The sequence below is a fragment of the Sitophilus oryzae genome, unplaced genomic scaffold (genome assembly GCF_002938485.1).
Source record: "Sitophilus oryzae breed Bouriz unplaced genomic scaffold, Soryzae_2.0 scaffold_1586_pilon_pilon, whole genome shotgun sequence".
NCBI lineage: Eukaryota > Metazoa > Arthropoda > Insecta > Coleoptera > Curculionidae > Sitophilus > Sitophilus oryzae.
This window is the reverse complement of record NW_022146265.1, coordinates 1,758,248-1,783,708: the sequence shown is the minus strand read 5'-3', so window position 1 is coordinate 1,783,708 and position 25,461 is coordinate 1,758,248. Positions and strand designations below refer to the sequence as shown.

General features: G+C 32.0%; 1 protein-coding gene across 6 annotated transcripts in view; it reads left to right on the top strand.

Moving 5' to 3' along the window:
- Positions 1-25,461, top strand: part of LOC115879796 (guanine nucleotide-releasing factor 2) — a 110,299-nt gene that overhangs the window by 60,250 nt on the left and 24,588 nt on the right. For 4 of the 6 annotated variants that reach the window (XM_030896784.1, XM_030896783.1, XM_030896781.1 and 1 more), the window contains exons 9-12: positions 41-210; positions 303-471; positions 3,636-3,898; positions 5,329-5,490. In XM_030896784.1, the coding sequence (XP_030752644.1) occupies positions 41-210; positions 303-471; positions 3,636-3,898; positions 5,329-5,490 (764 nt within the window). Of the gene's footprint in view, positions 1-40; positions 211-302; positions 472-3,635; positions 3,899-5,328; positions 5,491-5,623; positions 5,648-12,439; positions 12,654-12,763; positions 13,026-17,227; positions 17,376-19,686; positions 19,856-19,923; positions 20,067-20,130; positions 20,345-25,461 lie in introns of those variants that run through there. The other 2 variants (XR_004049759.1, XM_030896782.1) reach the window with 2 other exon arrangements.

Genomic DNA, 25,461 nt, shown 5'->3' with positions numbered 1-25,461 from the left:
TAACGATGTCATATTTTCTGATATTGTATTTGTTTGTTAGAGTATTTATGGTATCAAAGTCTCCAGAAGATTCAGTATCGTTATTTTCGGAAGGCAGCATAGACTCTATGTTAAACCAATCTTCTAAAGAAGAAGACGAAATTAAGGCTCTTATGGAGTGTGACCAAGACATGTTATTGGAAAACCACACTTCTGACATATTTGGTATAGGTAACACTTCAACTACACTTTTATTTGCTTTCACTATTATATTTATTTTACTTAGTAGATAAGTGAATTTTGAGTAATAAGACTTTCTACAGGTTCAAATTCTTGGGAGGAATCGTCACTCAGTTCAGGGATATCCAATCACAATCTAGATCTTCAAACTACAGTGAACGATTATCACCGACTGTCGAATACGGACTCTGGTATAGTGTCGACAAGATCATCCAGCTATTCTAAAAGAAGTTCCCAACAAAGTTCTGTAAGGTAAGTTAGCTTGAAATATTTAAAGGGATCAAAAGTGTGGAAGCGAATAGCTTGAGGATCTTATTAAGTCAGAGAGAGAAAAATGCAACAGTGTGCTCTTGCTGCGTAGCCACATATATCGGAGTTACAGGTGTGTCTTTCCCTGTCTAGTGGACTAAAATTACGGTCGAAAGACGATTATTTCTACTGTTTTAAGAGAGTAGAATAAGTATTAGTAGTAGAATATGTTATAATAGTTTCTGAGTTATAAAAATATCGCTAGGGTGGCCATTTTTTAGGGCTCCTTACCCAAAGGGTAAAAACGGGAACACTATTACTAAGACTTCGCTGTCCGTCCGTCCGTCTGTCACAAAGGTCTATCTTATGAACCGTTATAGCTAGACAGTTGAAATTTTTACAGATAATGTATCTATGTTGCCGCTATAAGAACAAATACTAAAAACAGAATTAAATAAATGTTTATAAATAAAAAAGTACTTTCACTAAACTTTATCTTTTAAGTAAACATTTTACATAGAATCTTTTAAGTCCTGGGTGGCCGCGTGGTTAAAGCGTTAGGACTTTACGCTGCTATGACGTTGGAGCCGTAGTAAGGCAGGTTCGAATCCTAGCCAAGGCGACTTTTTTTTAATCGTTTTTTTTTATTTTTACATATTTATTTTTACTTTTTACATATTTATTATTGATTAATACAATTTTTAGTAATGTGTTTCTTCATTTTTTTTAAATTACTTATACGCGCATTCAAAATTTCAGCTAAATCGGAAAAAAAGTTTATAATAATATAGTGTCTAATGTTGTATAGATAATGAATGAATGGTACGGAACCCTTCGTACGCGAGTCCGACTCGCACTTGATCAATTTTTTATAATGAAAAAACGTCAATAATGGCGGTAATTTGAAAATTACCGTGATTTTTTTGTCGACCGCGGCGAAACTGCCATATCCCCTTACTCGTCTCTTTGCAATATATATAGTTTCTCGGTTTATTTCGTGCATTTGGCAACGTTTTTACTCTTCTCTCTTAGTTCAGTACATTATACATGCATGTACAGGGTGGGTCAAATTCGACGCTTTTAAATGGAAACACCCTTTACTATAGGACATAGACGAAAACTAATATCGGTGTCTGGAGCTCAATTTTCATCAAAAACATGATGGTGAAAATCGCACATCAATATCTGTTACCGTTTCGGAGTTACGGGGGTGTTTTTCAAAAATGTGTATGTTTAACAAATCGCTGTAACTTTTTTGCTATGAAAAATTTTGTATTTATAAGAAAACATTTCCAAAGCACCTTTTTACGTAGAATTTAATGGTTTAAGTATATATTTTTTTAAATTAATAATTTAAGAGTTATCAACAGAAAAATTGATTTTTTATTTAGAACACCCTCTATATTTTTAATTAACTGAAAAGAATTTAAAATTACTTTTCCAAAAATATAGCACACTTGATATTTTGTTATAATCCCCTTCGAAATACAGAATTTTTGAAAGTTCGCCACTTTTAACTAGTAGGCTTTGCACCCCTTATTGATTATATACCTCTAATGGAACTCGAAAACATATTTTTCCAGCAAGAGACACACCGGCTCTGAACGCTGAACAAATTTTTGCAGCCAATTTTAAGAATAATTAAATAGCTAACCAAGATCCCAGCCGTTGGCCGTCGAGGCCGCCTGACTTAGTGCCCATGGATCTAATCCTATGGATATATTTGCGGAAGAATAAAGGTTCCTTATTGGCTTATTCTCCCGTATAATCTACACAAGAATTAGAAACACTTAGCAGAGAGGGTATCTTTCACCCCTACTGAGTTAACGAATTCCGCGGGAAATGTTCAAAAACTGCCCCGTCTGTCCATAACAGAAGACGGTCGATATGTCGAACACCTGTAGCAAAATCTCATGTCTTGGTTTGCTATTTATTTTTATTGTTATTAGATATAGTTTAAATGTGTTGATGTTGGTTAAATATATTTTAAATTGTTATAAAATTCTGCATCTCTCATAGCAAATATTATTTTCGTTTTAATTGATGCTCACAGCTAAAAATTTTTTTGCATTACAGCCGGTGCCGTTCAAAGCCTACTTATTTAAAGCGGGCGAATTTTTATATACTCTATATCTCGAAGAGGAATCGAGCAAAATATCAAGTATGTTATATTTTTGGAAAGGTAATTTTAAATTATTTTGAATAAATTAAAAATATACAGGGTGTCCCATATAAAAAATCAAATTTTTTGTTGATAATTCTTAAATTATTAATCTTAAAAAAATTATACTTAAACCATTAAATTCTACGTAAAAAGGTGCTTTGGAAATGTTTTCATAAAAATACAAAATTTTCCATAGCAAAAAAGTTACAGCGATTTCTTAAAAATGCATATTTTTGAAAAACACCCCGTAACTCCGAAACGGTAACAGATATCGATATGCGGTTTTCGCCATCATGTTTTTGATAAAAATTGAGCTAGACACCGATATTAGTTTTTGTCTATCTCCTAGAGAAAAGGGTGTTTCCATTTAAAAGCGTCGAATTTGACCCACTCTGTACTCTTCTTACATGCAGAAATCGGGACCCAAAGCCGAGCGTAGCCAGTAGGGTAGAATCTGTACAACGACTCAGGAAACATTTTAATAGACGACACCCAAAATATGACAGAAATTACAAATTACTGTTAATTAAAATGACAGACGAAACTTTTTTTCATTCAAGTTATATAAAAATTATAAAACAAAATCAGCGAAATAAATTAGTGGTTTCAATTAGCATAGAACTTTGTTGCTCTAATTTCAATGTAAGCATTTTCAATTAGTAGAAAAAATTAACAAACTTTTAACCTTTTTCGCTAATAATACTTTACAATTTGCTAGTAATATAATTATTTTGCCTTTGATTGTCATCCATCAAGAGGAATTTGTGGTTCGAAATCAAAAGTTTATTGTTTTATAAGCTAATTAAGTATTTCACTATGGATACAACTGATTGCCGCAAGCTGTTGCTAGGATATTCTATTAATTTTAATTGTATTTTTAGACATGGTGAGCGATCATAAATTTTTAAGTAAAAATTTTAATTGAAACCACTAATTTATTCCTTTACTGTCGCTTCTGTAAAGCTAATGTATGTTCTGACAAAACGTTTCTTTTTGCTTCTAGTACACAATTCTGTCTGACATCTCGCCAATCGAATGACCATTTTCTGGATAGCCCGTCGGTGGCTGTCAAAAGTTTCGCACAGAAAAGTTCCAGTAGTTCGAGTTCGACGATGGTGATATCTAATAGTTCGCATTCGGTCGTATCCAAACTGGGCTTGGACGGTGACGAAATTCCCCCAGCTATTCCCCAAAAGACTAAGAAGAAGACTGAACCAAGACAGCCTAGTCCCTATGATAACGTTTCTCAGTTGGACAATTTTATAGGTAAAAAAAAATAAACCCCTTTTAACACACATATATAAAATAGCAATTTGGGTTTCAACTCTTATCGTTGATTAAAAAAATTGGGAAAATACGCAACCTAATGGGCAAATTTGTGACAAGGCTGATTTGATTTCCCTTACGTCTCAAGTGCTGTACAGTAGGGTGTCCGTTATTTCCCAAGTTGATTTTTTTTTGCTGCCGCCCTCTGAAGTTTTAGTTTTTGCTTTAAAAAAATTATCCAACGTACACAAGCTCTTAATTTTTAATTTAAACCTTGCTGGAATCCCATTTAAATAACATTTTTTTATCTCCAAAGCAAATGAACCTACAGCTTTGACAAAGACATATTCTAATACAAAATTTGTTTTTTTCCATAAAAACATTCCTTTAAAAGTTATTCGCGGTCAAAGTTATGCACATAGTTTATATTCAAATTTTTCTATCATTCACTGCAAATTCTAATTGCGCCTTTTGATTTTAACTAAAATAGGATCTAGAGCCATACTTTTTTCAATAGAACAATATTTCTTTACCAACTTTAATATGCAAAACTAATATTGCGCCATCTATGATCAATTGATCAAAACTTAAACTGTTTCATTGCCTTTCGACGATACGATGATACAATATTAATTTTATTGGTTGAAGTTAAAGACTTCGATTGGTTAGAAAATGATGTAGTTTTTAAACTTATTGCATTTTCATTTTTACTTTGTGATTGGTGTCTTTTTATATTTTCATTTCCATAAAGATTTCGCTGTTTTACTTATAGTTTTTTTCGAGAGAGAATTTTAAGAAAGCTGGTTCTTTAATATATCTTTTGCTATGCTCTCCTGAACAGAGTGTGGACCTTTTGACTGCTGGTAGACGTTGCGTTCACTACTGCGCATCATATCTGTATTCTTCGAGGTATTCTTGAGTATTCTTCACTACTGCGCATCACAAATGCGCCCTGTATTTCAGGAACTAAGGAAGAAGGCTAGAACCAACCTATGTGTAGCATATTTAGTTTCATAAAAAAATAGCAAAATAGTATGAAAATCGCATCATTGTATCTCCACTCATAAACGAGAAATTCCATAAAATACACGAAAATAGGATACCCCGTACAGATGTGATGCGCAGTAGTGAAGCGCAGTAGTATATTTATATTAACGTTATATTAAATTTGTCTAAAAAAGTGTCAAAACGTTCGTTATTGTACAATCTTTCTCTGTTGGTGGGCTAGATTAAAAAATTTACGGATGAATAGTGGCGCGAAAACGCAATGACCAATCAGAGCGCCGTCGGACCACGGTACTTTTCAATTTCTTATCACATAAAAATTAAAGCCATCGACCAAGAGGTGATTGATTTAATACTTACTTAGAATACTGTTATATTTTTAAATGTACCTACCACAATTATTTATATTGATTCAATATCATTAGATGACCTGAGCCAGGCTGAAGTATTAGTGAGTTGTCAGAAGCACCAAATGCACCAACACAGTCAATTTAGCAGTATGGTATCAAACAACACAAGTACAAATGTCGATTTAAGCGATGAAGTGGATGGAAAGCCACCGCCTCTACCTCCAAAGAAAAAACACAGTAAGTATTCAAATTTAAATTCAATTTTTTTTGCAAAAACGTATTTTTCCTAAAAGAAAATTTTAGAGAATATCTTCCTAAATATTGTTACTTAATAAACCTTTGATTTGATTGTGTATTTTATCTCGTGTAGTGTTCCAGTCTGTGGCTTACAGCGGTAAGTTTAATTAGATCAGCGCTGTTTAGATCATCCTCAGTGTTCTCGTTTTCTGCGATTCTTGTTTTGGCATATATTTAGTTAAACACGCCTCTATCAAAGATTAGGAAGACAGGACATTTAGAAAAGATCATCAATAGATATACAGACCGGACCACCGTATTAGTAACATAGGCAGAACCGGACGAATTAGCGTATACCCGTCCGCCGGATAAAAAGCAGGCGAAAAAATACGATAAAATAAAAATAGGTAGATATGTGATAAGAATGTTTCAGAATTTGTATTTATTTATGTTTTAATAGCCAAAACGAATACATATATTTTCGCGACAGCTCTCGTGTAAAATTTATTTTTTAAGTAAAATAATGGATTTTTATGAAGTTCGTGAGAAAATTCAAATTGTAAAATGGTATTTCCAAAATAGGTCTTATCGGGATATACAAACAATTTTTCCACAAACTTTTGTAAACAGGCTAATTCCATCTTTACTTACTATATCAAGAGTTATTAATAATTTTGAAACACATGGGTGCGTGTGTGTGCCCACAAAAACATAAAAAGCCTGATGTGTTGATTAATGAAGAACAGGAGTTAAAGCAAGTGTTCATTTGTGCTACCGGGGATCAAAATCCCACGTTTTCAAGTAATCAAATTGCCGAGGTAACAGATTCTTCACATAGCACGGTTAAAAAAGTCCTTAAAAAGAATGGATACCGATCGTATAAAGCGCGCAAAACTCAAGAAATTTTCCATGAAGACCAATTTCGGCGTATGGCGTTTTGTGAATCTGTCAAGGCCAATTTAGATGAAAACTTTATTCGGCGTATAGTTTTCACTGACGAATCAAGTTTTTCTCGGGATAATTTGCACAGATATTTTGAGGTACGCAAGCAATATCCTCAAAAGCTAAATGTTTGGGGTGGTTTAGTATGGGAGCATATGATTCGTCCATTTTTATAGAGGGTAATTTAACTGTTGCAAAGTATTTGGACTTGTTACAGCAACAGATTGTCCCTAGAGTTCGTGAGTTATTGGGAGAAAGATTCCACAATGTCTGGTTTCAACAAGATGGTTGCCCTGCCCACAATGCCCGTATTGTTCAAGAATATTTGAACAATACTTTTCCCAATTGTGGCCCGCTAGATCACCAGATCTTTCTCCCAACGATTTCTTTTTGTGCGGTTATGTAAAATCCAAAGTTTATGGTCATAATAGGGCTAATAATCTGGATGAGCTTCAAGTAAAAATACGAGAGGCTTTCCAAACTATTAGCCCTAATATGTTAGCCAATGTCAGACGGGGATTTTACGACCGCCTAGGCTTCTGTCTAGCACAAGAAGGTGGTCTTTTTGAACACTTGCTATAACTTTTTTTTATTTAGAGTAATATTTTAGTTTTTTTTTAAATTTTATTGATGTATTTTTTAATTTTGGAAATAAGTTTTAGGTTTAGAGAATTTATTTTTCTTAGTTTTGGCTTGTAAACACACAAGCCGACTAGCCGGCAGTGAATCTCGAGTACGAACGCAACCGGGTAAACGCAAATTCGTCCGGCAACTTGCTATGTTAGTAGTAGCCTGGTCTTCTCTTTTTTGAAAGTATAGAAATTGATTATTAATACAGTATATGATATCTATCAATTTCTCTGCTATAAGTAAAATCTGATATTTCGAACAGACTACAGAAAATACAGTTTAACTATGCATTCAAATGACAGACGCGACTGTCACTGTCAAGTATTCTCTCGTCGGACAGACTATAGCCAAATATTTATGTCTGGCGAACGAATATTATGGCATTAGTGACAATTGTTTAGTGACACGTTTTTGGATGTCTTAAAATTTCCTATCTTTAATAATCTTTGTTTCTATTTTATAGTACATCCAATAGAATTTGCTTCAAATATCTATTTTTTATAAATAAGTTAAATATACATTTGTTTAATTGCTTGAGTTTCTGCTTCAGATAACAACAATGTCCATAATGTGGATCATGTGATTTTCTTCTATTAGTTATAACATTTTTATATTTAGGTTTCTTTATTTTGACAAAATTATAATCTATGATAATATTTTTAAATATTTTTCGACACAATATCAGTAAAAACCTTTTATTATTCTATTATTACGTTTATCACCATAAAAAGTTTTATTATTCTATTTGTTCGATTAAAATTAAATTATAATATTTTTAATATTAACTTAAAAAAAATAAAAAAACGTGAAAATATCCGTACCAATTTTATTCTATTAATAGATAAAATATAGACTTATAAAAAATTAATTTTAATTATTGTATTATTAAATGTTTTTATTTATTTTTGATCGCTTTATTCTTGAAGTGGAAACTAATGCTAAAAGAAAAGATGAGATATAATACAGCAAATAAATTTTATTTGATGCAAATTCTGTTTTGGTCATGCTGTATACTTTTATCGGGTATTTCGATTTGCATTGACCAAATACAATGTGATAAAAAAAACGGCGTCATCGATGGCTATGAAATAAAAACCGCTGTCATTTTATATGTAAAATTATATGGGGAATGTCATTGATAGTCATTTCCAGGCCAACTGGACGATGTTTTTTTTTCGATCATACGGTATTATAGTGTCATTTCTAGTTTAAATATGAATATTTTCATAAAAAAATACATTTTTAGGAAAGATTTTTCAATTTTAAGATGATTTATAATAGATTTTGATAATGGTAAATCTGTGCAATTTGAAATACCTTGTATATACAGTGCATTTGCTGATAGGCGATATTTATTATATATTTAAAAAAAAATACAAATTGTTAAAAAAGAACGTAGTTACAGAATTCAAAGTTTTTGTACTAGTAGCTGTAAAAATAGTAAATGTCACCTATTCAAATCTCAAAACATGATACACAATTTTATTCATAATTCAATAAGACCAACAATCTTTTATATCTTTGCATTTTTGTGTATGTCTAATGTTTAATAACAATTTCATTTTTAGAACTCTTTTTCTATATGTGCTCAGTGTGATTTAATGTGTTTTTTACATTTTGTTTTAAAGATATTTTTCCTATCAGTTAATAATACTTTTAGTACAAGAGATATACTGAAGAGACTATTTCTTTAACGAAGTCTTTACATGTGATTAAAAAACTGAACATTAGTATTAGTAGTGACATATAGCTTAGTAAAATAAGTCATTAGCAAGAGTACATTTGTGGGATAAATCAATTAGATTTATTAACATCTCATTTGTGTTAATTTGTAGCAACTTAAATTTGTGTTTATACTAACGTTGTTTTTGTGTTAATAAAAACTAAGCTACACTTATTACTAATTTGTGTTACAAAAACTTTTTTCTGTGTGTAGAGTCAGACGCCAGAGTGACATTCGCTTGTCTGTTATAATACCGTGCTGGCAACTGTTACTTTTGGGTCGGTATTTACTACATGTGTGGAAGACAATCGCATAGGGATCTTATTAAGTCGGAGTGAGAGAAATGCGACGGTGTGCCGTTGCGGCGTTGCCGGTATGCCTTTCCCTATTAGCAAAATGTAGTAAAATGACGATGACAAACCGCTTATTTTTAAAAGACTTTTTTTTCGAAAAGATAACTAGATAAAATCGTTAGATATGTTTCTCGGCATCTGAAATGGAATTATAAGGATATCGTTAGGGTGTCCAGGCACCTTGTTATAACGAGAAAAAGAGGTACTTGCGTATAATTTAAATGGTGTAGGGACTGTCGGGCTGAGTAACAACTCAGACAAACAACAAGATAGTGCCATTCAGAAATATTAAGAAGTTCTGAAAAAAAACTACAATCAATTATTTCAACTAGATTTCGAGATACTGCCAACACAGGAAGTTCTAATACCTGGGAATAACCCTCGAACAGTAAACTCCTGTGGAACAGGCATATTAAGAACACTACCAGCAAAAAGCCATAAAGGCTCTCATGATATGCAGAAGACTGGCTGAAATAGATGGGGCTGCTCCCTCAACATTTCGCGCTGGATGTATACCATTACAACGACTCGTTAATAAATAAACCAAATAAAATATCACAAGACGTAATTAATTCGTGAAGCTGAACCCATGATGTACACATTTCCCTAGAACTTTAAGTACTGACAGAGGTACTGATTGGGTCGCCCGGTCAACTGCGACAAATCTGCTATATCCCCTTCCACGACTCTTAGCAATGTGTACAGTTTCTCGGTTTATTTCATACGTTTGGCAACGTGTTTACTTTTCTCTCTTTGTTCAGTACATTGTACTCTTCTTACATACGGAAATCTCGACCCAAGACTAACCTTTGCCAGCCTTTAGTATAAATCTCATTTTATATTATGATTTGGAAAAGTGGCATTTTAATTTTTTAAAACTTTATTATATTATTTAAAACAGGCCTATATTTATCACTCATCTAGATTTCTAATTCTTCAGTCTCCTCAAAGACTTCAAAAACATATCCTATTATTTAGATTATAATTTATCTTTTATGATTAATATGCATTTTTAATTTTATATTATAATTTTTTTTAGTGTTATACTAGAAACTTTTTCTTTTTTAAAAGTCTATAGGCTAGACGTACTAGGTATAGTAGGTATTGGAATATATTCTGCATTTAGCTTTTTTTTAATAGTAATTTAAAACTATTTTCAGTTTAGTTTATCAGTTCATCCTCTTCAGTAGATAAGCCGGTACAAGATCACTAAAAACAAGATGGCAGCCCTTCATAAGATGGCGTTGATTAATATCACCTGTCACCATCCTTTGAGGGTCTGTTTTAAAGAGGGTTTATTCAAAAGTGTTCTTGAACCGGCTTAGTTTATCTACTCTGTTCAGTTTAGTTTACCAATAAAATATATAAAAAAATATATATTTAGTGTCTCTATGTAGGAACCTAGTAAACAATAATTTAATAAAAATAATTACATTAATAATTTAACGGCCATTGTCTATACGTTTTGTGGAGACTTGCTGGCGTTTGGCTTACATATACATACCACAGTTACAAAACCACTATTCTGATTTGTAGGTTGGGGCCAATTTTTTAACCAATTGGATTTAAAGTTGGTTTCATTGTGTATATTTAAAATTGTAGGTAAATATGTTGTTTATATTTTTAATAAGCTATATGTCACTATGTATCCTTAATTTATTTTGACATATTTTATCTAAGATGTATGTACGATACATATACAGGCCTTGTCATCCTAAATTGCCTAGATTTTAACTTGTATGATATCGATGTAGGTATTCTAATGGAAATTCAAACGTGTTAAAGGGAGATATAGACTAGGCTGACACATTTTTCCTATGTGGTATTGCCAGTTTTTAAATAAAATTTTTAATTTGAAGGAAGAATGCATTCCGGATATTAATACAGCAACAATTAAGGCCTCCACAGAGGCTCGGATTTTTCGCATAGGGCTAATCAGTAAAGGTACCATAGGTACGCCTCTGCTAATATAAGACAACTTATCCTATAATCTTTGTCTTACTCTGAAAATACAGACCAGAAATTTAGAATGGCCAGGCCGGTATAACTTGTATTTTCTAGAGTATTGTGACGTCACGTGCATTACGCTGCATATGACCAGTGATAGTGATAGTTTCACTTCATTTTCTTTCTCTTCAATATGGGAAACGTAACAGTAAATAAATTAAGCTAGACTAAATTCATTTGTATACCGGGTGTGTCTCAAAAGTGGCTCACCTCTATAACTTTTTTATTTTTTTCAGATAAAAAACAGATTTGGTATGTTAGTATATGATATAAATTAGGATTGATCGATGTATTCAGTTATTTTTGGTCACTTCCTATTTCACTGGAGACTACAATTTTTGATTTTTAAATGACATTCTCGGCATTTTGTTACTTTAAGCTTGATTTTCATGCATCCGTTGTCCGACGATACGTTGATACGATATTAATTTTATTGGTAGAATTTAAAGACTTTGATTGGTTAGAAAATAACGCAGTTTTTAAATTTATTACATTTTCGTTTCCATAACGATTTTGCTATTTTACTTATATTTTTATTAAGGTTAGATTAAATTTGTCAAAAAAGTGTCAAAACGTCCGTTATCGTATGAACGGGTCCGTTGACGGACTGAAGTAAAATATTTACGGATGAAAAGTGGCGCGAAAAGCTATGGCCAATCAGAGCACCTCGGACCATCGTATCAACGTATAACGGATGCATGAAAATCAAGCTTAATTTGATGGAAAATGACGTATCATTTAAAAATCAAAAGTTGAAGTCATTTCCCGTTAAACAAGAAATGACCAAAAACAATTTAATACGTCACTCAATCCTAATTTATGTCATAGACTATAACATAACAAATCTCGTTTTTTTTATCTAAAAAAAAGTTATAGGGATGAGCCACTTTTGAGACAGTCAAGTCAGCTTGATCGAAAAGTGGGAGGAAATAATTTATAAATATATATCGGTATATATAGTGTACTTGTCAGATGACGTAATGCATCAAATTGAGGCAATTTTATTATAGTATACATGTATAGTCTGTCCAACGACTCAGGAGACATTTCGACAGGCGACTTCCAAAAAATAATAGAAAATACAATTTGACTATGAACTGCAATGACAGTCACGACTGTCAGTGTCTGGAATTCTCTCGTGAGACAGACTATATATGGTATCGTGAATTTATTTACGATATTGCATGTTATAAAACATTTTTCATCAAATTTCGTTTGTTGGTAGATATTTACATAGTAATATTCCACATTGTAGTTTTTATGTGTTTGTAGTAATTTATTTCTGTGTTTGTAGTTATGGCGTATATGGAAATGTTTGGAAATTGTTCCCACAGTAACGACCAAGAATACATGAGACAGTCTATGCATTTGGCGCAGTCTCATTGGTCGGGTTCTTCGGGATTATCCAGTACTCAATCGTGTTCGTTTAGCCATTCGTCGACTCACAGTTCCAGTCGAAGTTCACAGTCTCAAACACTGTGTTTACCACCACATTCCGCCACTGAAAGGTAATACAGAAGAAGAATATTCCAGGAGCTGCTTAGGAGCGCCAATTTAAATAAATACATTAAATAAAAAAAATACATTATAATCTGTAAATCTGTTATTTTTTTTGCAGAGGTCCGTCTCCTTTACATTCCCCTAACCCAACAATTTCTTCATCGTCTAGTAACAGTTCAGTGGTTCCTCCTCTACCACCGAAGCAAAAAACGCGGAAATCTTCCTCCAAGTCGCCTCCGCCTACTCCCACGTCGTTAACGCATCTACAGGAACCTAAAAGTGCAAGTCTAACACCTTCGCCCAATCAAATTAAAAGTTTACCCGACCTATTGGAACATACGGCCAGTATAGGAAATGACGAAAAATCGGAAGTTCCAGAGGTATGTATAATTATTATTGTAGAGTGTTCAAAACATGTATAAAAGAAACTATTTTTGTAGAGCAGTGCATTTCCTACAAAACCATGAGATGCGCGTATGAGTTATAATGATTTTTTGTTAACGAGTTATAAAATTCATAAGAGAAAAATCTGCCTTAAAATATTCAAACTTCAAACTTTAATAACTTTCGAACGGTGGGGTTTACAAAAAAATTGTAAGAGACCTTTTTTGTAGAGAATTTAATATTTCCTACAAATATGTAAGACGAGATATTTTTTCCAAATAGTAGATACCGAACCGAGATATAAATTTTTCTTTCTAATAATATGAAAAAAAATAGAAAACTGAAAGGAGGAAGACCTTCCTATTAAAATTAAGAGCTCATACTTAGAGAGAATTTTTTTGAGGTGTCTACCAACCAACTTTTTTTCAGTGTATAAAGTGAAAAAAATAGCCGATTTTTTTTACCCACCCTAATAAATACAGGGTCGCTTTTATGTATGGAAACGGTTGATTATTAGGTAAAATATAGGAGGTACCGCAAAAAGTTAAATACAAAAGTTATAGGATTTTTAAATGTCTATTACCGAGTAATAAATTTAAGTATACAGGGTCGTTCATAAGTCGTGGTACATCAAAGTTTAATTTTTTTAAATGGAACCGTCTGTATGTTATTGCATATTTCAATTCTTCCTTCAATTCTAAGCAAAAATCGAAATACACACAAAGCAACCGTTTCCGAGTTATTGACTTTTGAAAATGTCACTTAAACAATTCGATTTAATTAATTTCAATGTCTCCAAAAAAATCCTTTATGGGTATTTCGCCACTGCACTGCAAGAAAATCTACAAAATAAAATAGTTAATTTTTGTAAATACTTCTGCGTTAAATCTAAACGGACACTGCTTGTCAGAAGTTATGTTTACAGTTATGCAAATTTGCCTAACAAAGGAAAAAATGCTTAACGTTTCGGAAAGTTTATCTCTTTCCGTCGTCGGAAGCAAAAAAATACAAAGAATAAAGAAAAAACTATTTAAAATATTTAAATTCAACTATGAAGAATTAAGATAGGAAATGAGGTTACCAACTCTTTTAATACAACAAAAGGATTAAGACAAGGATGCTGCTTATCTCCTACACTGTCCAAAATCTACTTGCACAGAGCTCTGGTGAATTGGGTGAGAAAATGCAAAAATATGGGGCTAAGAGTGGGGGATGACACATTATTTACATTGTTCTTCGCAGATGATCAGATAGTTATTTCTGAAGACGAAGAAGATCTCAGTTATATGATCAGAAAACTACAAGAAGAATACGAAGCCGCAGGTCTTCAGATGAATCTCTCGAAATGTGAATACCTTATAGTAGGCAATGAAGAGATAAATGACCTAATCTTGAACACTGGCACGATAAAAGGAGTTAAATCGAGTAAATACCTTGGAATAATATTTAATAAAAAAGGAAACAGCGAAAATGAAATACAAGAAAGAGTAAATAAGGGTAGAACAGTAACCAGAACATTGAACTCCCTTCTCTGGAATAAACAAATTAAAAGATCCACAAAAAAGCGCATTTATAGTAGCCTTGTCCAAAGTGTAACCCTCTACGGTTCGGAAATATGGGATGTTTAGTGATGGGTTGTTATTTAACTATCTGTTATTTTATAACAATTATTTAGAAATAACATAACGCAACCGTTACTGCTTCTAAAAAATAACAGATATAAAATAACGACACACGTAGAGATCGGCCCGCTCGTGAAACGAAAAACGAAGTCGGCGCTCTGCACCGCCCCGAAATTCTATGCTGCTCGAAGTAATTCCAAAAAACAACTAGTATGGATGGAAAACCTGTTATTTCGTCAACCATCGATACAGGCGGCGAGACAACGGACAACAGAGTGGGGGAATGCGCTACGGCGAACGTAGCTGCTTCGGTCGATCCGATCGACGGTCGTATTGCGCTTATAACAGCTTAAAATAATAGGATATAAAAGAAGCAGGTTTTTGAAACAGTTGCGGGCATAATGCCTGGCGGTCGAGAATAACAGGAGTGGGAAAGGAAGGCTGCTGCATCGGTCGATTGTCGATGGAAGTTTGAAACAGGTTGGAGAATAACGCATCAGTTGTTTTAGATATATTGTTTTTCAACCTGTTACGAGCATAACGGGCGGAGGTCGAGATATTATGGCGCTGTATGTTTCAGTACGTTATTAAGTTTCAATATTTAGGTATTTATTTATTCTGAAAAATTTTCAGAATAATATTTTAAGATTTTTTAAAAATGTGTTTTGAAAAATCTGGTCATTGATTAATCACGATCCTGCTTAAAGCCCTTGACGTAAAAAGCTGATTTTTGGAAAACGGATTGACTTTAGGGTGTAGAGGTTCGATAAGAAGGGATTTTTCGAAACTCGAATTCAAAGGGAGTGAAACCACCCTCAAATATTAGAATATTTTTTATTTAAAAACCGGTGAGTTTTCGGAAAAACTCTTAAACACGTATATCCTTTTATTTCGTTGTTTTACATATTTTAAGATTTTTAAAAATATATACAGGGTGTTTCATAAAATGTGACCATTGAGTAATCACGATTCTGCTTAAACTGCTTGACGTTTAAAGCTGATTTTTGGCAAACGGATTGACTGTGGGGTTGAGGTTCGATAAGGGGAGGGTTTCTCGAATCTTAAATTCCAAGAGGGTGAAAACGCCCCTCAAATATTACAATATTTGTTATTTAAAAAACGGTTGAATCTTTCAGGGAAAACGTTTGGACACGCATAATTTATTTTGTTTTTTTACATATTTTGAAATTTTTTAAAAAATAATACAGGGTGTTCCAAAAAGTTGAGTAATTGATTAACCACGATTCTGCTTAAGCTGATCGACGTTTAAAGCTTATTTTTTGGCAAATGTAAGAAAATTTTATCCAGTTTGTATGTCAATAGAAATTCTTGCTTTGCTTTATCATCACCATTACAAATTATTAATTCGACGCGAACGAAGTCGCGGGTACACGCTAGTTTAAGTGTAAAATTAATTCGAACTCTAGTGTGTAGTTGGTAAATAACTATAACAGTTTCAACTGTTATCTAAAAATAACAGTTTTGCCCATCACTAGGGATGTTACAAAAGCCAATAAAAATAAACTTATAGCAACTGAAATGGATTTTTTAAGAAGCTGCGGACGATCAAAACTAGAAAGAATAAGGAACGACGACATCCGAATGCAGATGCAAATGGATAGACACATACACGAAGACATAGAAAAAAGACAACTAACATGGTTTGGACATGTGAAGAGAATGAACGTTGACAGATGGCCCAGAAAGATATTAGAATGGACGCCTTTAGAAAGAAGAAACACTTTACTTTTTTAAAATAGATACGTCTACAATAAATTAATTTCAATGCGTTTGATTTGATTTAATGATGCCTTTCTGCCGAAACTGTGATACTGTTGTAATAGATTTTTAAATTCTTATTAGTTACTAGTAAATTTAAGTATACAGGGTCGGTCATAAAGTTATGTCACATGAAACTTTTTTTTTTAAACGAAACCCCCTGTATTTTATTACATATTTCAATTCTTCCTTCAATTTTAAACAATAATCTTAATACACAATACACAATGTACATAAATTGAAGAATAATTGAAATGTTAAACGAAAATTTTGTAATTTCCAGACTTGCTGTACTCTCATTTTAACATCTATAAATGCTAACTTAAACATAGTGAAGACTTAACAGTTAGACAAGACAGTTTAACAATATTAATTACAATTAAATATCACAGTTTCAGCAAAATGGCATCGTTAAGTGAAACTGAACATATCGAAATTAATTAAATCAAATTGTTTAAGTGATATTTTCAAAAGTCAATAACTCGGAAACGGTTGGTACGAGGTACATTGTGAGTACTTCGATTTTTGTTTAGAATTGAAAGAAGAACCGAAATATGCAATAATATACATTTAAAAAAAATGAAACTTTGATGTGACTTTATGACCGACCCTGTATACTTAAATTTATTACCCGCTAATACATATTTATAAACCCTATAACTTTTATATTTAACTTTTTGCGGTACCTCCTATATTTTACCTAATAATCGACCGTTTCCATACATAAAAGCGACCCTGTATAAATATATATTCCTATTTCAGATAATAATGTATTTATGTTAAATGATTTTTTACAGGTGAGTTTAGTTGATGTTGACTTAATGGAAGAACTGAACGTGGATAAGTATCTCATTAAGAAAAAACCTGAAGAGGATGGTCCAGAAATAAGAGGTGGAAGCATAGACGCTTTGATTATACAAGCCACTAAAGCCACTAAGAATGGAGGTATGTTATTTATATTTTCAGTTGTTTTATAGAGTGTTATATCGAATTGTTATAAAACATATTTACATACAAAAAAATAAAATATTAAAGTAATGCGTCATTTTTTGGTGTAACAGTTGCTGAAGAAATGGAACCTGGTATGTAACTGTATTGCATTTATAGCATATCTAAATCCTCTTTCTTTCTTCTTTTAGATGTCTAGTACTTCGATTAGCACAGTATACTTTAGGCACAGCTTTTTCAATATCGCTATAGCATTAACTCTACATATTTTCAAGATTTTGTGTATTATTTGGTGCGCATATACCTCTTCCACCATCTACATATATAGCATACATAATGTACATAAGACAGAGACAGAAATATCTGTAGATGTACAGTATAGGCTTTCTTAATCCAGAACAAGCTGTATTGAATTTGTTGTGCTTTTGGTTTTAGTAGCAGCCTATTGATAGAAAAGAAATCTTTTTTATTGGCCCTGTATCTAATACATAATATAATGTTAAGACAGATTACAGAATAATATCTCCGAGCTTTGAAATAAGAGTGAGCTGAGTCATTTAATTTTTATTTATTATATTATTTGTTACTATAACCTCAGTATACTGTGCATTTAGTATAATCTTTGTCTTAATTCCTTTTTCTTCTCTGTCTAAACCGATACATTTATCAGCTTGACAGTCTTTATAATCAAGGTGTTTGTCAACATCTAAACCTACTTTTTACTCAGTCAGTAAAAGGCTTGAACAACACACATGTATTTAACTTTATAATATTCAAGTATATTGTTTTATTGAATTAAAAATGACACTTTTGTGACGAGGCTGTACGTTTGACTATAAGTACTACATACAGCCAAGGCACGAAGAGTCATTTTTACTCCTAATGGAACATGCTATTTTTTTCTCCACGCCACAAATAAATTTTTAAACAATTTCAAACGTTCCAAATTATATATCCGAGAAGCTATAGTTACGCTCGTTGAATTTGACACTATATCAGTTTAATAACATATTTTCGTAATTTTATGCTTAGGCGCTCAAAAGTACTTTACTTTATGCCTAGGCGTTAAAATTACTTTTCTATTGTCAGTCACGTGCCAAAATAAATACTTTTGTGACGTTTGAAAAAACTATTTTTTTTAGGATATACCTGTTCAGTAAAAGGACTACAGAAGGAGTATATCAACAAAAATTAGCGAGACCGCGAAGGTATTGTAGTATTGCTGACCTATATTGGGGCGACTTATCAGTGGCATTCTATTTTTTTAATGTCTTAAATTACTAATATAAAATTCTTAGAGTTCAATAGGTTTGTTGAATTAATGTAAAGTGTTCAAAAAGTGTATAATTGATCTGCGCCCCTTAATTTACATTAAATTATCAGAATTTTTTAACCACAGTCCCATAATAATAAATTTACCGATTTATAATTAATTTTAAGTATTGTTTGTTTTTACATAATCGTACACCGGTATCGACTTAATCTGCGTTTTTTCATTTAATTGATTGATTGATTTTTGATAAGACACTCAAATGAATTTTATAAATATTGATAATTGGCTAACTATTTTATTTATCTTTTGGTCTATTTGTCAAAATACCAAGCGTGTCCAATTTTGGACGCAGAAAAAATATTTTAAGTTTCTGAGAATTTTTTATATTCTTGCATTTAATATGTGTATACTTTTTAAACTAGTGTGTATAGCGAATAAATATGCGATTTCGACAGTTAGGATATGAACACAAACTACCATCACATCGAGCTTCAACATATACGCAATATATATCCAGGGTTCCACCAACAGAACACACCATTTTGTTTGTCTTGGGATTGTTATTTTTTGCATTAGCGTTTTTTCCTTAGAAGGTTATAACTTTTTGGATATGCTACAATTTTTGATAGAATAGTAACTGTTTTATTAATCTTAAAACAGGCTGTTCCTTGATAATTAGTCAATATGCATACATATAATATAAATAAACTAGTTTATGCATAACCCTCCTTGGCATCATAGGAGGGATGAGTTCTAGAGTAGTTAACCCTTTTAGACCGTTTTAGGACTAAATTCATGAGTATAGAATTTTTTATTATAAACATGGCATAAATATGTCGACTACTATAATATGTGAACTTCATATTTTATATTTTGTCCAACACAATATTGCAGAAGATCAAAAGGCTGAACTAATTTCCATGAATTTCTGTACAGTAATGCCAAATAATTTGATGCAAAAAATTTATTAGCCAGACGATTTTATCTCAATTTGATGCTTCTTCTCACTGTATAGTTGAACTGAATATTTTATAGTATTTGCATATCAAGAGGCTTTCTTAACAACTTATCGGACATTCATAAGCCCCTTTGAGTTAATAAAAAAGCTGATCAGAAGATACAACCATTTCTACTATCAGCAGGATAAGAAACCAAGATCGAGGGAGGCGTTTGCCCTTATAGTTCGGGTTGTGAGCGATTTAACGTAAGGAGAGATAAGAAAACTATAATTTTTTATAACTTTTTGTTTTTAAATTATTAAAACTATTTTAGAAATTGTTGGACTTGGATGAGCATTTAATTCATAAACTAACAAGTTTTGTTCAGCATTTAATTTCTTGTGGAGAATTAATACTAGCCAAAGCCTTAAGGGTGAAATTTTTGGAAAGACATGCTACTAAGCAAGTAACAGTCGGGTAAGAGATACAGCTACCAAAATAATCTATTTGGCTTTCTGACTGTGTTAACTTTGTTTTGTAGGTACCCAAATATTATCAGTAGTCTTTCATTAAGTGCCAGAACTTCAACTTTGTTAGATTTTAAATCTGAACATATAGCAGAACAAATGACACTGTTGGATTCTAAATTATTTATGAAAATAGAAATACCGGAAGTGCTAATATGGGCACAAGAACAAAACGAAGAGAGAAGTCCGAACTTGACTAGGTTTACTGAACATTTCAACAAAATGTCGTATTGGTGAGTATGTGCACATTTTATAAGTTTTCCAGGATATGCTTAAATACTGTAGACAAGCTAAACAATATTTTTCAACAAATAAGTGATAAATATTTTTTTTTTTTTTTAGTTTTTGACTTATTTTAATATTACTAGAGACAGGACAAAATTCTTACAGCAAGAAACCAAAAGCTAGAGAGAGAAATATTTCATGTGAAGTTTATCAAGATCATGAAACACCTGAGGAAAATGAACAATTTCAATTCGTATTTGGCTCTCTTAAGTGCATTAGATTCGGCTCCGGTGCGACGGCTGGAGTGGCAGAAACACATCCAAGAGGGACTGAAAGAGTACTGCGCTTTGATAGATAGCAGTTCCAGTTTTAGGGCATATAGAAGTGCTTTGGCCGAAACACAGCCTCCATGTATCCATTATGTAAGTGCTTTTTTGTGCAGAAAAAAACACATGTATAGTCTGTCCAACGAAACAGATCCTTGAAACAGTGATAGATGTGTCTGTCATTTCAAAATGGTTTATTTTATTTTAAAAAAAAAAAAAAAAAAAAAAAAAAAAAAAAAAAAAAAAAAAAATTAATATATATTATTTAAAATTTGACTGATAAATTTAAGCTAAAATTTTGTAAAAACTGTATAACACTGAAAAAATGTAATCGAGTTATTTTATTTAAAAAAAAAAACAGTATGTGTTAATACAAAACAAAACAAGAACTGAAAATCTAAAAAGAACTATTTCTTACTTTCAAGCTTCAAGAAACTTCGCCCATTTATTATTATATTTATCAATATAACTTATGTACAAATACAAATTTGTAATATTCCACAGGAATAAATAAAACAAACTATTTATTAATAATAACACTTGAAATTTATACACCTTAAAGGTTGATTAATAATTAACTTTAATCTTAATTTTTTAAACCAATTTTTTTTTTTTTTGACATTATTTTTCTGCACTAAAATCCATTGTTACCTATATTGTGATGTCGATATTTTACAGCTACTCCGGTAGTATATGTTTAGTACGATACTTGTAGCATATGAGATGCACTTATCTACGAAGAGATGGTATACAAACTTTATTGATGGTAACTTTATTGGTGTATAAGACTTGGAAGGGCAGCGAATATTAATTATAAACTGTGCTATGGGTCTACAGTTAATTTTTCCCTCGATTTTTCCTCCCTTTACTTAAAAGACAAAACATACGTAACACGAATCAAAATGCATCATCTTCCAAAACGCAAGATATTTGACATAAGTTGATACAAAATTATAACCTAAAATTTAGCAGACTTTTGACAAGCCTCAAAAATCTAAAGGCAAGTTCATACGCATCGGCGTTCGTTTGCCGTTCATCGTTCCGTCAAACCAATAAAATTCAAATATGATCTGTCATTTTTGGAAATAAACCAATAAAACCGGTTAGAAACAACAAGAGACGACGTATGACGGATTTATATTTAAACCCATCCGCGTTAACTTAAAAAAATATTAGAAACTTTTTTCGAAAATAGGGTGGTATGTGACGTCATGTGTTTTTTCTGCATCGTCTGTCGAAATCTTACGCAGAAAAAACAGAGTATATTCAAATTCCGTGAGGAAAATGGAAACACAACATGGTTTGCTTTGCCATGTGCCATTATCTTTGGTGCGGCAGATGTCGGAGATAGAGAGCTGGCTTGGTCCGTCTCAGATACTGGCTTTTTTGTCGAAGCCCTGAGACTGTATACAAGAGTTATAACTCGTTATAACCCAAGAATTAGTGTCTTTATCTTTAAGAGACAGACTCTGTTCTTCGTTGCACTACTCCTATTTTTCTAGTGATAGTCGTTTCCAGTTAGTAGAAAAAAAGTTAAGCTTCATTTGAACCTCGCAATTAGTGAAATAAATTAGTGGTTTTCAATTACACTTTATACTTTCCAGTTTACACAATTAAAATTAATAGAATATCTAGCAATAGCTTGCGTTAGTCGGTTGTATCCATAGAAAGCCTAATATTTAGCTTATAGAACAATCAACCGATTTCTAACTACAATTTCTCTTGACAGAAGATAATCAAAGGCCAAAATGACATTTCTCGTATATTTTGAAGTATAATTGGTAGGAAAAAAAAACTTTCTACTAAGTTTGAAATCTCACTAAAATTTGACAGTCAGATACTTACATTGTAATTAAACTTCTACGCTAATTGGAAACCACTAATTTATTCCACATATTGCGAGGTTCTAAATGAAGCTTTAGAGTTTCAGCACCGGATGTCAGACCGGAATACATGTCTTAATTTGTCAACCCACACCAATTTTTGCCTAGTGTCTCAAAAGCAACAGGATAAACTAATGATGTTTGTCAAGTTATACCATGTCTATTATTGTTATTATCTTCCCACTTTTTATCTGCTTTTCCTAACATGTTTGAAATTTTCATTAGAGTAATGCTCAAATCGAGATCACCGATTTCGGATGGTTAAGTTCATTCTATCTTCAAAAAACGTTTTTTTTATAAATTATATATTTTTTACGTAAAAAACTTTTCCCTTTTCCCATACTTTTTCTTTTTTTTCAGTGGATTGGTGTTACAAGATTTGACTTTTGTACATATAGGAAATACAAACTTGTTACCTGATGGTTCCATAAATTTTTCAAAAAGATGGCAGCAGTTTAATATTGTCGAAAATGTAAGAAATTTAGAAAAGTAAGTAAAATATTTTGGTTTAAAACGTTTTGTTATCTAATCGTTATCAGTAATATTATTTATACAGTATTACATACGGGTATCCGCGGATTGTCTTTACAAAAGGGAAAACATTTTTTTGGCTATTAGCATTTTGAAATGCATCCTTTATAAAAAATTTTTGCTTACAACTTCTAAAATAGTTATACCGTTTATACTTTTCAAATTTTCATACCAATTTGTAGAAAAATTAAAAAACACTAAAATATAGTTTCCGTCGTACTTTGTCGAAACTTTTCGGTATGTAATTTGTTTTACTATACCGGGTGCATCTATAAAAGTAGCTCATCCTCATAACACTTTTATTTATTCAGATAAAAATACGAAATTTAGTATGTCAGTATGAAGAGCATAAGTGGGATAGATTGATGTATTCAATTGTTTTCGGCACTTTCTGTTTCACCGGAAATATCCACAACTTTTGATTTTAAATGGCACGTAATTATTTTGTTACTTTATTCGATGAAAATGACATTTTGGACAGAGGCATATCATATGTCAGTTTGACACTTTCAAATTTTTTTTTTAAATTGACTTTTAAATTTCAATCTAGAGGGTAATGGCTGTGTTACTTCAATGTTTTAATCAAAGGCCTTGGAAAGTGCATATTTGATCGTCTAATGTTTTATTGTTTTTTTTATTGACTGATTAAAAGATACTTTAAAATCGTACTTTTAATCATATCTCAATTTTTCAAATGGAACTAGTGATGGGCAAAACTGTTATTTTAGATAACAGTTGAAACTATTATAGTTATTTATAAAAAACAGTTTTTTTTTTTTTTAAAAATAAATGGAACACTTTATTTTATTGCTTCAAATATCTGAAGAAAAGAATATGAGGCGGTCACCGCTAGGCGTATTAACGCAGTTCCAACAATGACGTGCTCGGTGGTAGTATTTCCAGGGTGTCATAGCATTTCTAAATATCGATTGTTATCTAAAATACCTCTTTAAAAACGGGGGTTGTTTACAAATAAGCGCTGTTTACAAATTGCGATATAAAAAAGCCAAAATGCCGCCACTCGTCTATATCTATAAATTCCGATCTACCTACCCCTCGATCCGCGTAGATTCCGAATTGCGTAGCAGTGTACAAGGTGCATCTCACTCGACGGGCGAGAAGCTCTTCGTTATGATTTTACCATTTGCGGTCAAAAATAGCAATATAAGAAAATGTGTAGAATATTCTTCATAAGTAAAACCAACTACACACTAGAGTTCGAATTAATTTACACTTAAACTAGCATGTACAATTTGACAAATATAGGAAGACTTGGGGATAGCACCGGTCGCGCGCACGATAGAGAGAGAACGCATTCGGCGGAAGAGATGCAGTTACGCTACGAAAATCTGATTGAAGCAAATTTGTGGGATGTCCACTGCGCATCGAGGGCGTCTCTTATTTTATATTTCTCACGTCTCTAGCTATACTTATTAAGTTGTACCCGCGACTTCGTTCGCATCGAATTATTAATTTGTAATGGTGATGATAAAGCAAGCAAAATTTCCATTAACATACAAACTGGATCAAAGTACTTTCTCACATTTGCCAAAAATATGCTTTAAACGTCTAGCAGTTTAAGCAGAATCGTGATTAATCAATTACTCTTTTGGAACACCCTATGTTATTTTAAAATTTCGGAAACATATAGCAAAAAACAAATAAATTATGCGTGTCCAATCGTTTCCCGAAAAGACTAACCGTTTTTTTAAATAATAAATATTGTAATATTTGAGGGCGTTTTCACCCTCTTGGAATTTTGAATTCGAGAAATCCCTTCATATCGCACCTCTACACCCCAGTCAATCCGTTTACCGAAATAGCTTTAAACGTCAAACAGTTTAAGCAGAATAGTGATTACTCAGTGGTCATATTTTATGAAAACACCCTGTATATATTTTGCAAAATCTAAAATATATGAAGCCTAAATAAAATATACGTGTTTAGAGTTTTTTTCCGAAAAACTCTGGTTTTAAATAAAAATATTCTAATATTTGAGGGTGGTTTCACCCCTTAGAATTTGAGTTTCGAAAAATCCTTCTTATCAAACCTCTACTCCCTAAAGTCAGTAATTTCCAAAAATCAGCTTTTTACGTCAGGAACTTGGATAAAGCTGATTAATCAATGACCAGATTTTTCAAAACACCCTGTATACATTTTTAAAAATCTAAAATATTATTAATTTTAAAATATTTTGATTGAGAAGATACAGAAATTTTTCAAGAATAAATAATTCTGAAATTTTCAGAATAAATAAATACTTAAACATATATTGAGCTTAATAACTTTAAAGTATTGAAACATACAGCGGCCATAATATCTCGACCTTCGCCCGTTATGCTCGTAACAGGTTGAAAAACAATATGGCAACCACGTAATC